At 47.8% G+C, this 12,609-nt stretch overlaps 1 protein-coding gene across 14 annotated transcripts in view; it reads right to left on the bottom strand.

Annotated features, from left to right (window-relative positions):
* Positions 1-12,609, bottom strand: part of LOC141256953 (cytosolic phospholipase A2 gamma-like) — a 207,619-nt gene that overhangs the window by 125,637 nt on the left and 69,373 nt on the right. The window contains exons 1-2 of one of the 14 annotated variants that reach the window (XM_073671217.1): positions 11,701-11,825; positions 10,287-10,390 (exon numbers count right to left, since the gene is read on the bottom strand). The exons of 9 other annotated variants lie outside the window; for them this stretch is intronic. Coding sequence is in view for 1 of the 5 variants with exons in the window: in XM_073671209.1 (XP_073527310.1) it covers positions 11,701-11,778 (78 nt within the window). In the remaining 4 variants the exon portion in view is untranslated. Of the gene's footprint in view, positions 1-10,286; positions 10,432-11,498; positions 11,627-11,700; positions 11,832-12,480; positions 12,505-12,609 lie in introns of those variants that run through there. 4 more of the 14 variants (XM_073671220.1, XM_073671222.1, XM_073671209.1 and 1 more) reach the window with 4 other exon arrangements.

Here is a 12,609-nt window from a genome sequence, read left to right on the forward strand (position 1 = left end):
GTCACCAATAGCAAACAAAACCTCTTGCCGTTTCCTATCAAAGTACCTCTTAGATTTTTTGTTAGCCTCCTGAAGATTACCACGCACATCCGTCCAAACTCTCTCCAAGTCACCGGAAAAACTCTCCTCCTCAGGCACAGCCGATACCAATTTGGAGAATGACCCAAAAGACGGATGTCTCCCAGAACAACAAAAAAAAGGCGAACAACAAGCAGAAGAGGATGTATGGTTGTTAAGAGCAAACTCAGCAAGTGGCAGAAACTCAGACCACCCCTCCTGATTGTCTGCCACAAAACAACGCAAGAACTGCTCAACATCCTGATTCTTCCTTTCTGTCTGGCCATTAGACTCAGGATGATATCCGGATGAAAACGACAAATGAACTCCCAACCTGTCACAAAAAGCATGCCAAAAACGAGCCACGAACTGAGGTCCCCTATCCGAAACAATGTCAGTAGGAACACCATGTAGTCTGACAATTTCCTTGACAAAGGCCTTAGCGAGTGTCTTAGCGCAGGGCAGTTTGATGAAAGGAACCAAGTGACACATCTTGCTAAAACGGTCCACGACCACCCAGATGACTGTGAAACCCTCAGAGGCGGGAAGGTCAGTAATAAAGTCCACAGCCAGATGTGTCCAAGGTGCACCAGGAACCTCCAGAGGGCAAAGCAACCCCGCTGCAGGAGTATGTGAAGACTTAGATCTAGCACACACCGTACATTGACGCACCCACTTAATGACTTCCTTCGGCCATCCAGGCCGCGAAAAACTGCAACCCACAAGTCTCTTGGTCTCAGAAATTCCTGGATGACCTGCCAACCGAAACTCATGACACTCAACAAACAAATCTCTCCTAAAGGTCCTAGGCACAAACAACCTCCCATGGGGAGTGTTAGATGGGGCATTCTCCTGTGCTTTAAGAATCTCATCTTCCAAAACGGAGTCCAATGCAGCAATCACAACACCTTCTTGTAAAATGCTCCCCTCCTCCTCAGCACCGACCATGGGAGAAAAGCTGCGAGACAAAGCATCAGCTTTAACATTCTTGGTACCCGGGATGTAAGTAACGGAAAAATTAAACCGCGAGAAAAAAAGTGCCCACCTAGCCTGACGGGCATTCAAGCTCTTGGCAGCATCAAGATAGATCAGATTTTTATGATCAGTGAAAACCTGAATGGGAAATTCAGCACCTTCCAAGAGATGACGCCAGTGTTCAAATGCGAGTTTAATAGCCAAGCAATTCCCGATTACCAATATCGTAATTAAGTTCAGTCTCAGAAAATTTTTTTGAAAAAAAAGCACAGGGATGTACTCCATCCTTGATTTCCTGAGACAACACCGCACCGACCCCCACCGAAGAAGCATCAACCTCAACCAGAAACGGCTTAGTCACATCAGGCTGCATAAGGATAGGAGCAGAGCTGAACCTCTCCTTTAGAAACACAAAAGCTTCAATGGCCTCAGTAGTCCACTGAACCGCATTAGCACCTTTCCTGGTGAGATCGGTCAGTGGTTTGACAATAATAGAAACATTTTTAATGAATTTTCTGTAATAATTGGCGAAACCCAAAAACCTCTGTATCGATTTCAAACCAATAGGCCTAGGCCATTCCTGCACAGCTTGAACTTTCACCGGATCCATCTCAAAACCTTCGCTGGAGATAATGTAGCCCAAAAAACTAATTCTCTGTACAGCAAACTCACATTTCTCCAGCTTAGCAAAAAGCGAATTGTCAATTAATAACTGTAATACCTCACGTACGCTCCGCCAATGAGACTCCAGATCAGGCGAATAAATCAAAATGTCATCCAAATACACAACCACATTTTTGCCGATCAAAGGTCTAAGGATGTCATTAATAAGATTCTGAAAAAATGCTGGAGCATTGGTAAGACCAAAAGGCATAACCAGGTTCTCAAAATGACCTACAGGAGTGTTAAAAGCAGTCTTCCATTCATCACCCTCCTTCATGCGCAACAAATTGTATGCCCCCCGGAGATCAATTTTAGAGAACCACTTGGCCCCCACTAACTGGTTAAACAAATCAGGAATCAATGGCAGTGGGTAAGGATTGCGTAGAGTAATTTTATTAATCTCACGGAAGTCCAGACAAGGACGTAAACCGCCGTCCTTTTTTTTAACAAAAAAAAAATCCAACAGCCACAGGAGACTTGGAAGGCCTAATGTGACCGGCGGCCAAGCTTGTCTGTATGTATTCCTCCAAAGCCTTTCTCTCAGTAATAGTAAGATTAAATAAACGGCTCCAGGGACAAATTCAATGGTACAATCATAGTCTCTATGGGGAGGCAATATTTGTGACTCCTCCTCAGAAAAAACTCTCCAAAAATCCTGAATAGGTACAGGCAATTCCCCTTTATCCACCGCAGCAATACGTCCGTTACAACACTTGTCATAACACTTGGGACTCCAGGACTTAATTTCATTGGTAGACCAATCCAGTACAGGATTGTGCAATTTTAACCAGGGTAACCCCAAAATTACTGGAGAAGGCAAATTATTTAATACCACCAAATCCAAATTTTCTTGATGAACACCATTAATAGTGAGGGGAAATTCACAGACCTTGTGAGTAACACTCTTCAAGGGGGAGCCATCGACAGAAACCACAGCAATAGGGGATGACAAAGGTTTGGGTTTTAATTTAAGTTTTTCCAAGAATCCCCCATCAATCACATTCAGAGTAGAACCACAATCCACAAATATCCGAAATTCAATTAATTCTTCCTGAGTAGTGGTAATAGCAGAAAGAAATACCCCCTTAGAATTTAAACAGGCAATACGGGCGTAACTGACCTTTTTTTTTTTTCTTTGTTCATACGAAGTACACAGTTCTTAATAAAATGATCAGATTTTCCGCAATAAAAGCACAAACCTTCAGAAGATCTGCGGTCTTTTTCCTGAGTGCGGGGTGCCATCGCCCCGATCTCCATCGGCTCTCCAATGTCAGTACAGACCCTCTCAAGACTCGGAGCTGACATAGCAGAGGATTTACTTTCATTAACCCTTGCACGCAGTCTCCTGTCCACCCGTATAGCTAATTGCATAGCCTCCTGCAAGTTTCCAGGTGTGGGATAAGCAATCAGCAAATCCTTAACCCTTTCACCTAGCCCCGCAAGAAACAAACTTTTCAAAGCTGAATCGTTCCACCCCACCTGGGCAGACCACCGACGGAAGTGAGAACAATATTTTTCCACATTACCTGATCCCTGCCTCAAATGTCTTAATTCTGTCTCAGCTGATGAGACACAATCAGGATCATCATACAGCAAACCCAAAGCAGAAAAAAAAACTATCCACTGATCTAAAGCATGGATCACTAGGTTGGAGAGAAAAGGCCCATCCCTGAGGTTCTTTGCGCAAAAGTGACATTATGAACCCTATGCGCTGTGATTCATCACCAGAGGATCTGGGTCTCAAATGAAAATACAATAAACAAGCATTTTTAAAGGAAAAAAATTCCTGTTGATCACCAAAGAATAAATCAGGCAAACGTACCTTTGGCTCCACAAAATGTGCTCCAGAACAGCTACTCACGTGTTGTTGGAGCTCGGCCACCTCCAGAGAGAGTCCCAACAGGCGTTGAGCCAAATCCTGAACCGACACCATGATGGAAACTGGAAGTCTTTCCTTAGAGATATTTTTGGGCTGGACTTACTGTTATGATCTGCTACAAGCACTAAGGAAAGAAAGGAGATCTGTCCCTACAATAGAACTAAGCTAGATCCCTACGTTGTAACGGGGAACCTGATCCTGCGATCAGACCCGCTAAAGTCCTCGGCTAGTCTGTACGAAGACCTATAGATGCAAGGGAGGGATCCCTACAAGAACTAGGGACTGGGATAAAGTTGGGCACCTCCTAGCAGAAATTGTAGCAGTAAAAGACAAACACACAACATAGAACATAAAGGTCCGAAGACCAAGCTAAACAGACTGAGAAAAGTAACTAAGCACCAGGCTAACTTAAGAGTAGAAATTACAATGAAGTCCAGCAAGGCCAGGAGGGCGGAGCAGGATTAAATAGGCAAACAAGGTCATGTGACCAGCAAGATAGAAAAAAACCTAACAGGAGAGTTCTAAGACCTGTTCCTCCTGCTCTTTCTCCTTTGCCACCACCTCATCCATCATTCATCACCTGAAGCTTTGTTTTAACGGGAGTCATAGAACTGGGATAGTAGCAGGAAAACATCCAGCAATCCTCGGAGGAGGTAGGATATGCGCCAAAACGCTGACCACCTCAGGCCTAGCCGCTACTACATACATGCGCTTGCATTCCAGGGAACAGAAAGGTAAGGAGATGGATGGCCTCATGATCATGAATAATTTACTCGTTGTGTAGGGGGCCGACCACTGCTGCTGTCTACCTTCTGAACTTTGTGTTGAAGCCTGATTGACCCAGGACTCGCAATCCTCTATGTCTGGAGGATGTGTTGCATCCCAGTGTCCAACGGTGTCCCGGCTTCCACAATATTAACCCAGTGTGAAGGCGTCAGTGAGATGGACCATCCCTGGCCACATTCACTTGTCCACGTGTTTGTGGTTAGGCTGTCCTTCCCACTAAATGCACTGGGGAGGGCACAGGTAATGTTTTGGTATGCACACTTGTGTATAAGGCGCACCGGGACAAATAGGGGCGGTTAGGGACCGTTTATGGACACCCGGCCGCCCCCCGGCGTCTGGGGACCGTGTGTGGGCACCCGGCCGCGGGGCGGCTGGGGACCGAGTATGGACACCCGGCCACCCCCTGGCGGCTGTGGACCAAGCTTGGACACCCAACCGCCGGGCGGCTGGGGACTGAGTATGGATACCAGGCCGCCGATGCAGCCATGACATGGTGGCCAGATTCCACCTCCACATGCCTAAAAGGCCCAATTTCAAGTGCAAGCAAGCAAGCAGTATGGTATTGCAGCCTGCGGGTGGGTGGGTGGGTGATTGACTGCATATTTGCGCTTGCATTGCAAGGAATGGGGGACGTACAATTGAACACTGCCCTGGGACAAGGACTTGCACAGGGATAGTTGCAAGTCTGCATCTTCTGATGCGGCAAGGATCACTTCTGATGGGCACACCTTTAGGCAGTGACCTGGGTGTCAGAGATGCTTCCAGGGGTCTTCGCCATGCTGTTCCCATGTCTTTTCAGCACTGTATGCATGTGTCACACAGCACATGGCCAGATAAGGTTGTAAAATGTTAAAATGACATTTCCCAGTGAATGCATTTGTCACGGTTAAAAGCAATACAAAAGTGCAAAAACGCATAAAAAATGCTACTTGTGAACATAGCCCAAGGTGTGGAGGAGTATTTTTGTTTTTGGTTATTTATTTTACCTTATACACAAGTCTGTACCCTGAAAAGGATGTTCCTTAACATATTTCACAGGAAAACCGTTTCAGTTTCGTTTTTGAACGTTTTATTGTTACCCCGTAAAAGTGGCTTAATACCTCTGACCACGTTGACAGCAGTGACTTGGGGGTCAGAAATGCTTCCTGGAGCGATGCCCATGCTGTCCCCATGTCATTTGAGCACTGTCACTATCGTTTTGGGCACTTTTTAGGCTTTCTACAGACTGCCGGGGGTGCCGCCGCAAAAATGCTCGGGTCTCCCATAGACTAACATTGGGCTCGTTGCTCGGGTCGAGCACCCGAGTATCACGGTGAGCTCGGCCCGAGCTTCAAGCACCCGAGCATTTTAGTGCTCGCTCAACACTAGTTATTACACATACATAGTCTTATGTGAACCAGACACTGCTGAGAGAAATGGCAGTCTATGTGCACTGAACGATCTATTACAGATTGGTTAGTATGCATTGTTAAAGGGAATCTGTTATTAAATTTTTGCTAGATAATCGTAGAGCTGCATGATGTAGGGGCAGTGAGCCTTATTTCAGTGATGTGTCACTTATTGGACTGTGTGGTGTAGTTTCAACAAAATCAGTGTTTTATCAGCAGGAAATTATGACTAGAGAACTAGTTGTCTAGTGCTAAGTAGTCCTCCTGCTCTGTAACCCCACCCCCAACACTCATTAGCAGCTTTCTGTCAATGTACAATGTAAACCCTAAGTTGCCAATCAGTGGTGTGGGTGGGGTTATACAGAGTTCTGCATTCAGAGAGCGTCCAGATCTGTAGCAGAGATTTTATCAAAACTGCACCAAGCAGACCAGTAAGTGACACACCACTGGAATCAGGGTCTCTGTCCCTACATTTTGCTACTCTCAGATTACATAATAAAAACCTGGTGACAGATTCCCTTTAAGCGCAGTCTGCCTGTGTAAACAAGCTACTAAACATGTCATTCTGCAGGAATAAAATATATCAATTAGAAGGAGTCAATGTTTTGAAGTGCTCCATTGTAAACCTGAAGTGTGTGCGGATGGCTTTGATGTGAACTTATTTAAATGTATAAATCTATGTGCAGCAAGTTGCATGTGAAAGAGACGGCTGCTAAGTGTGAGAAAAGTCTTAGGATTAGTAAACTCATCCCCCAACTTTTAAAGAACACAGAGAAGGACAGACAATGAGGCGCGCTGTGCTGTTTTTTGGCCACACCCGAATCCACACCCATTTACCATTTAGTTCTCCCCTGGCAGGAGGAGATGTCAGAGGAGCAGTGGTAGTGAGGGACATGCCGCCCCCCCGAGACTGCAGGGCGTAGACCCTGGCGCATCACATCTCTACAAAAACAGTATCGTTTTTATTGGGGGACAAGAGCCTATACAGCCATATGTAAAAACATACTGACATGCTCCCTTTACAGGGGTTATCTCATGAGAGACATTTCTGGCACAACTATAAGCCATGAATGTCTGAGGAGTGTGGGTCCCAGAAGTCATGAATCTACATCCAAAACAGGGGTCCCCTTATTCCATTTGGCCAGCATCCCTTTATTCCATTTGGCCAGCATCTGACCACTAGCGAGAGGAGCAGTGGTGGCGTATCCGCCATCTCTCTCCAATCACAGCAATAGGAGTTTTGGCTGTATTCAGAACGTCCATGGGAATGAAAGTAGAGAGTCGGCACATGCACCGCCACCATTCCTCTTGCGAAGGGTAGGGTCACTCCAGCATGTCTTCTCTCATCTGAGAGAATAGGTCCAATTACGCAATTGTGTCCAATTGTGTTTCCCACACATTCATTGAATTGCATGGCTGAGTGCGATCCGAATATCGGATCAAACATGCAGCTATTTTTTTTTACCTCAGACAATACTGTCTGAGGGAAAGAATCTGACATAAAATAACATTGGTCTGAGTGTGATCCGATATTTTGCCAGATTGTTCTTGGGCCGGAAATACAGTGGTGTGCATTTTCCCTATGTTTAGACACCAGCCAGAACAAAACAACCCTGTTCTGGAGATAGATGCTGATCACAGAGGTGGGACCAGCGTCTATCAGACATTTATGGCATATTCTATAGACATGGAAAGTCTCACCCTCTGCACCACCTTGGTTATCACACCAGGGATCCTGAGCAGTGTATACTCCTATTATAACATCTATATGATATAGTGGGAACAGGGGGTCAGAGTTGTCTGAATGGGACAATGGACCTCATTGGTTTGTTTCATTCATTTATCAGTGGGTAACATAGTGATGTGACGCACCCCCTGGGCCGTGGGGTACTCGGTAGCCGGGTCGGTCAGTGCTGGGGATGTCACGGTGGCAGTGGCCTGGTCCGTGACCCAGGGCGGTCAATTAAAGGGGAATAAAGTGAAAGGGGAATGAAGTTTTTATATATAATGTTCGTGACACCACCTGTGGCATGCGGCTATATGGGGCCGCCGCTGCGGTGCAGATCCTCTGGAGCTGATGGTGACACAGCAGAGTTGGTTCAGCTCTCCACAGGCAGAGCTTAGCCCCAGGGCAGGATACAGTGACTCTATAGGGTAGATGTTGTTGGTGCAGTGTAGTGCAGGGCTGGTGATGGCGCAGCTGACGCGCCCCCAGGGCCGTGGGGTACTCGGCAGCCGGGCTTCTGGTTGCCGGGGGATATCACGGTGACTGCCCAGTCCGTGGTCCAGGGCGGTAACTCAAAAGGGGGAATAGTTGTAGGGGATTTAAGTGTTCGTGACGCCACCCGTGGATTGCGGCTAGAGGGAGCCGCCGCTGCGGAGCAGTCCTCTGGAGCTGGTGTTACCGCAGCAGGGATGGTGTGGCTCTCCACGGGTAGAGCTAGCTCCAGGGCAGTGTATGGTGGTTGCGCTGGGTGTTGTAGTGCAGGGAGGGAATGATGGCGCGGACGAAATAATTGGACAGAGGCGGTGCAGTGCAGTCATCCGTGTCTTTACTCACAGTTCTTTAGTTCCACAGGGTGCACTGTCAGCTTACAGCCTCCCACGTCACGCTGCGTTCACCAGGCAGGGGTTCAGCTCTTCCTCAGGGGGTTTTAGGAATGCCTGACAGAACCCCACTTTCTCGTGTTCCTCTCTAGACCGACTTCACACTGGGTCTTTCTCCCTCCTGCCCTGCGCTGCCCACTCTCAATCCTGCTCGGGTGCTCTGAAGTCCTTCCTGTACGTCGGATCCCGGACCTGCTTGACCCTCCTGGGGATTAGAATGCGGCTTACGATCCCTCTGTCTCCTGACAGATTCGGGGCGTACAGGTGCCGCCCTGCACTCGCCGTACCCCCTAGGATCCCTTTTGACAGAACGGAGCCTTCTCTCTGCTCCCCTCCTGGGCCTCCAGACTTGGCCCTACTTGTTGAGCAGAGCTCCTACTGAGACTCTGCTCCCGGACTGTTCTTCTGAACTGTCCCGAGCCGTTCTTCTGAACGGCTCTCACTTATCAACTCCTCATCTGCTGAACTGAACTGCCACCCTAAGATGGCTTCCCTATTTTATACTCCTACCAAAGTGCTCCTTCTAACTACTTCTTCCACCTACACCCACTACTGGTTCCCCCTACCTTTGGGTTCCCCCCCACTCCAGCCAGGGTCAAGGCTCAGCAACTGCGCTCTGCATGTTGCCCCTCCAGCCGGCCTGGAGCAGTGTAGTGTTGGATGCAGGTGTTTGGGGTTCCGGGCAGCACTCCCTCCTTACCTGAGAGAAGAGAGACACCACACCTCTGGGTAAGGTGCAGTACCTCTGTGGCGACTGAACCCTCAGGGGCGCCACACAGCAATAATTCCAGGACACAGTGGGGTGCAGTCTTCAAGGTTTACTCACAGTTGTCAGACTCTAGGTTACCAGCGCCAGTGTGTAACCTCCCACGTCGTCCTGCGTTCACCAAGGAAGGGGTTCAGCAATCCCTCAGGTAATTCAGGAGTACTTAACGGGACCCTGTTCTGTGTGCCTTCCTCGGTCGTCCCCTTTGCGGCCTGATCCCTCCACGTCCTGGTAGATTCGGGCGCACGGGTGGCTTCCACACTCACCGTGCCCCTGGGATCCCCTCTGTTCCTCTTGGAGCCTTCCCTCTGCTCCCATCCTCTCTCTCAGCCTGTTCTCCTGGGCCTCCCAGACTAGGCCCGCTCTTCCTGAGCAGAGCTCCTACAGAGCTTCTGCTCCCAACACTCTCTCCTCAGACTGAACTGACCTGTCTCCTACAAGATGGTTCCCCTTTTTATACTCCCTGTGAAGGTGCTCCCCTGATCTACTTCCTCCACCCACACCCATTACATGGTTCCCCCTCTCTTGGTTCCCCCCCTTCCAACCAGGGACAGGCTCAGCACGCATCTAGGCCCCGCCTGCTGGTCCTGGAATGGTGTAGTGTTGGATGCAGGTGGGTGGGTCCCGGGCAGTACTCCCTCCTTACCTGAGAGTGGGGCACCACACCTCTGGGAGAGATGAAGTACCTCTGTGGCGACTGAACCAGCAGGGGCGCCACAGATGCACGATCCCCACCGAAGACGCAGAATGTGCCATATGTTCGCCGTGCCCACCAACAAACATAAAACCCAAAGAAGGTACAAATAGGATACAACAGACACATAATAAAACACATGATACATAGCTTAGTAACATGGAGCACATGCTAATCACACCTGGAGAGAGGTGACCATGTTATCATCCAGTTAAATCTGGAAGGGCAGACCTGGGGCATTCTGCTTAGTGCGGAACAAAACCAAGAATGAGGCATTCTGTGATTTGTAGTTCTCCAAATCACTTTCACCATGTCAGAGATGGAATTAGGAGATCAACCATACACAGTAAAGGCAGTTGTGTCCTTGATGAGGGAAGAAAAGCTTATTACATAGCAGTGATAGAAGCTGCACAGCTCAGGAATGAGAAAGCCACAGCTAAGAGACTCCAGGAAACTTGGTCCTAATCTTACCTCTGAAGGTGATGGTCACTATGGGATCAGGCTTTCCAAGCTTGGTTTTAGGGACATTGGAAGCAGAGCACATAAAGACCTTCAGCATGGCTGCAGATCTGTGACTGTGTATGGAGGAAAGTTGTGAGTAAGTTCAGCTGCAGAGAACTCCCAGCTGGGACTGCTCATCTACAGGCAGCAGCATAGAAGAGGGAAATGGCTGCTGCACAAAAGGAGATGTTAGGACATGTGCCCACGTAGCGCTTTTGTAGCGTTTTTGCGGCGTTTTTACGGCTGCGAAAATGCTTGTAAAACAGTCTGCCATGCAAAGCAATGTGAATTCGGATGTGCTGTGCACATGATGCGCTAATTTGCGCGCCGAATTCGCATTGCGTTGCAAAACGCAGCATGAACATTTCTACCGCGATTACGCTGCAAATACGTGGCCATTGAGGAACATTGAAAACGCAGCAAACCCGCAGGTATATGTGGATTTGCTGCGTTTCAATTAAATTCAATGGCCACGAATTTGCAGCGTAATCGCAGTGCGTGTGGTACCCGCGATGAAGATGAGACTACAAAACCTGTATATTCACCTCTCCGGAAGCCCCCGGTCTGCTCCCGGCCACGTCCTCTCTGCTTGGCGTCCCGCCGTGTACTGTCAGGACCTGCGGCGACGTCATTTAGTCACCTGATGGTCACGCGACCGCTGACGTCGGCGGTCAGGTGATGGCAGCGTGACCATCAGCTGACTAAATGACGTCACCGCAGGTCCTGACAGTACACGGCGGGACGCCGAAGAGAGAGGACGAGGCCGGGAGCAGACTGGAGGAGACCGGAGAGGTGAGTATACAGGTTTTTTTTTATTTTTAACGTTTTAATTCTTTTTTTTTTACTATAGATGCTGCATTTAAAGCATCAGTTGTTCACACATTATAAATCCATGCCGGTTGCATGGATTTATATTGTGTGACCAACTTGTCAAGCACTTTTCCAAGTGATGCTCAAAATCGCTTGGAAAACTGCTTGAAAAAACGCATGCGAAAACGCTGAAAAAACTCTTCTCTCTGGCAGAAAAAAATGCATGTAAATCTGCATGCGTTTTTTTTCTGCCAGAAAGAGGCAAAAACGCTCTGCATCAAATCTGCTACGTGGGCACATAGCCTTACTTTAAGAAAAAAAAAGGTTAGGTGGCTCTCACCAGCAGTTGCATAGATGAGGCTGCAAAAATACCTGTAAAATGATCTCTGTGCAGAGGAGTGCGGGTGCAGAGTGCAGGTCCCAGCCTGTCGACTGCTGTGCTCGCAATCAGTGTCTGCTCCTCAAGGTCATTGCGTGTGTGCAGCAGACACAGGGGACTCAGAGAAAGCAGCCAGAACAAAGCACACAGCAGTACTGCTGCTGGGGGTTATTGTGCTGTGGCTGCTGAAATTACCTCAGTCCAGGAAAACAGAAGGGATGACATGGAGCGTGCTCTCTGCACTAAGAGAAGAGGGAGAGACAGAGGGGACATGGCAGCTGCCTCCCACTGTAGTGCGGGAGACGGAAGCGCCCGGTCGGGACTGCGGGGCAGAGTCTCAAAATCAAGACTGTCCCACAGTTCCGGGATGGTTGGGAGTTATGGTAAACTACAAAATGACATTCTGTCTGGAGGACACAATTTGGGTCACATGTTTCTTCAGGGCCTGGTAAGAAATCAAAAACAATTAAACTGAAATTAAACAACAGTTGTATTTACCGACTGTGTGTGGGAGAAAGCAAGAAGCGTATTGAACCTCATAAAGTGACTATAATTATTAAGCCTTTGCATTTACAGCAGGGATGTCAAACTCAAACACACAGAGGACCAAAATTGAAAGCTTAGACAAAGTCACGGGCCAACCTTGATATTTATAAAAAAAAAATAATTCTACAATTGAGGAAGCTTCTCGCTTTCATCAATTATAATGATGAACCTTTTCGTTTGGAAACAAACTTAAAGGAGGTATTCCAAGAACAAAGTACATTTTAAGTATTACATCTTAAGCGTCAGATCAAATGACTGTTCATATATACAAAATACAGAGCAGATACCGAGAATGACACCCAGTATAGAGAATAGGAAAATTGGTACTGTTCAAGGTTCATATATACAAAATAAGAGCAGATACAGAGAATGACACCCAGTATAGACAATAGGAATTGTGGCACTGTGGAGTGTCCACATATACTGTACCTGAGTGACAATCAACAGGATAGAAGTGGTATAGACACACTGCACACAACTCGACTGCTCCACTACTTGAGAACAGTAGTCAAGATGTGTTTGTGTTGCTCAAGTAGTAGTGCTCCTTGCACAGAAATA

The sequence above is a fragment of the Phyllobates terribilis genome, unplaced genomic scaffold (assembly GCF_046119375.1).
Source record: "Phyllobates terribilis strain yellow unplaced genomic scaffold, ASM4611937v1 Scaffold_1__5_contigs__length_1240528914, whole genome shotgun sequence".
NCBI lineage: Eukaryota > Metazoa > Chordata > Amphibia > Anura > Dendrobatidae > Phyllobates > Phyllobates terribilis.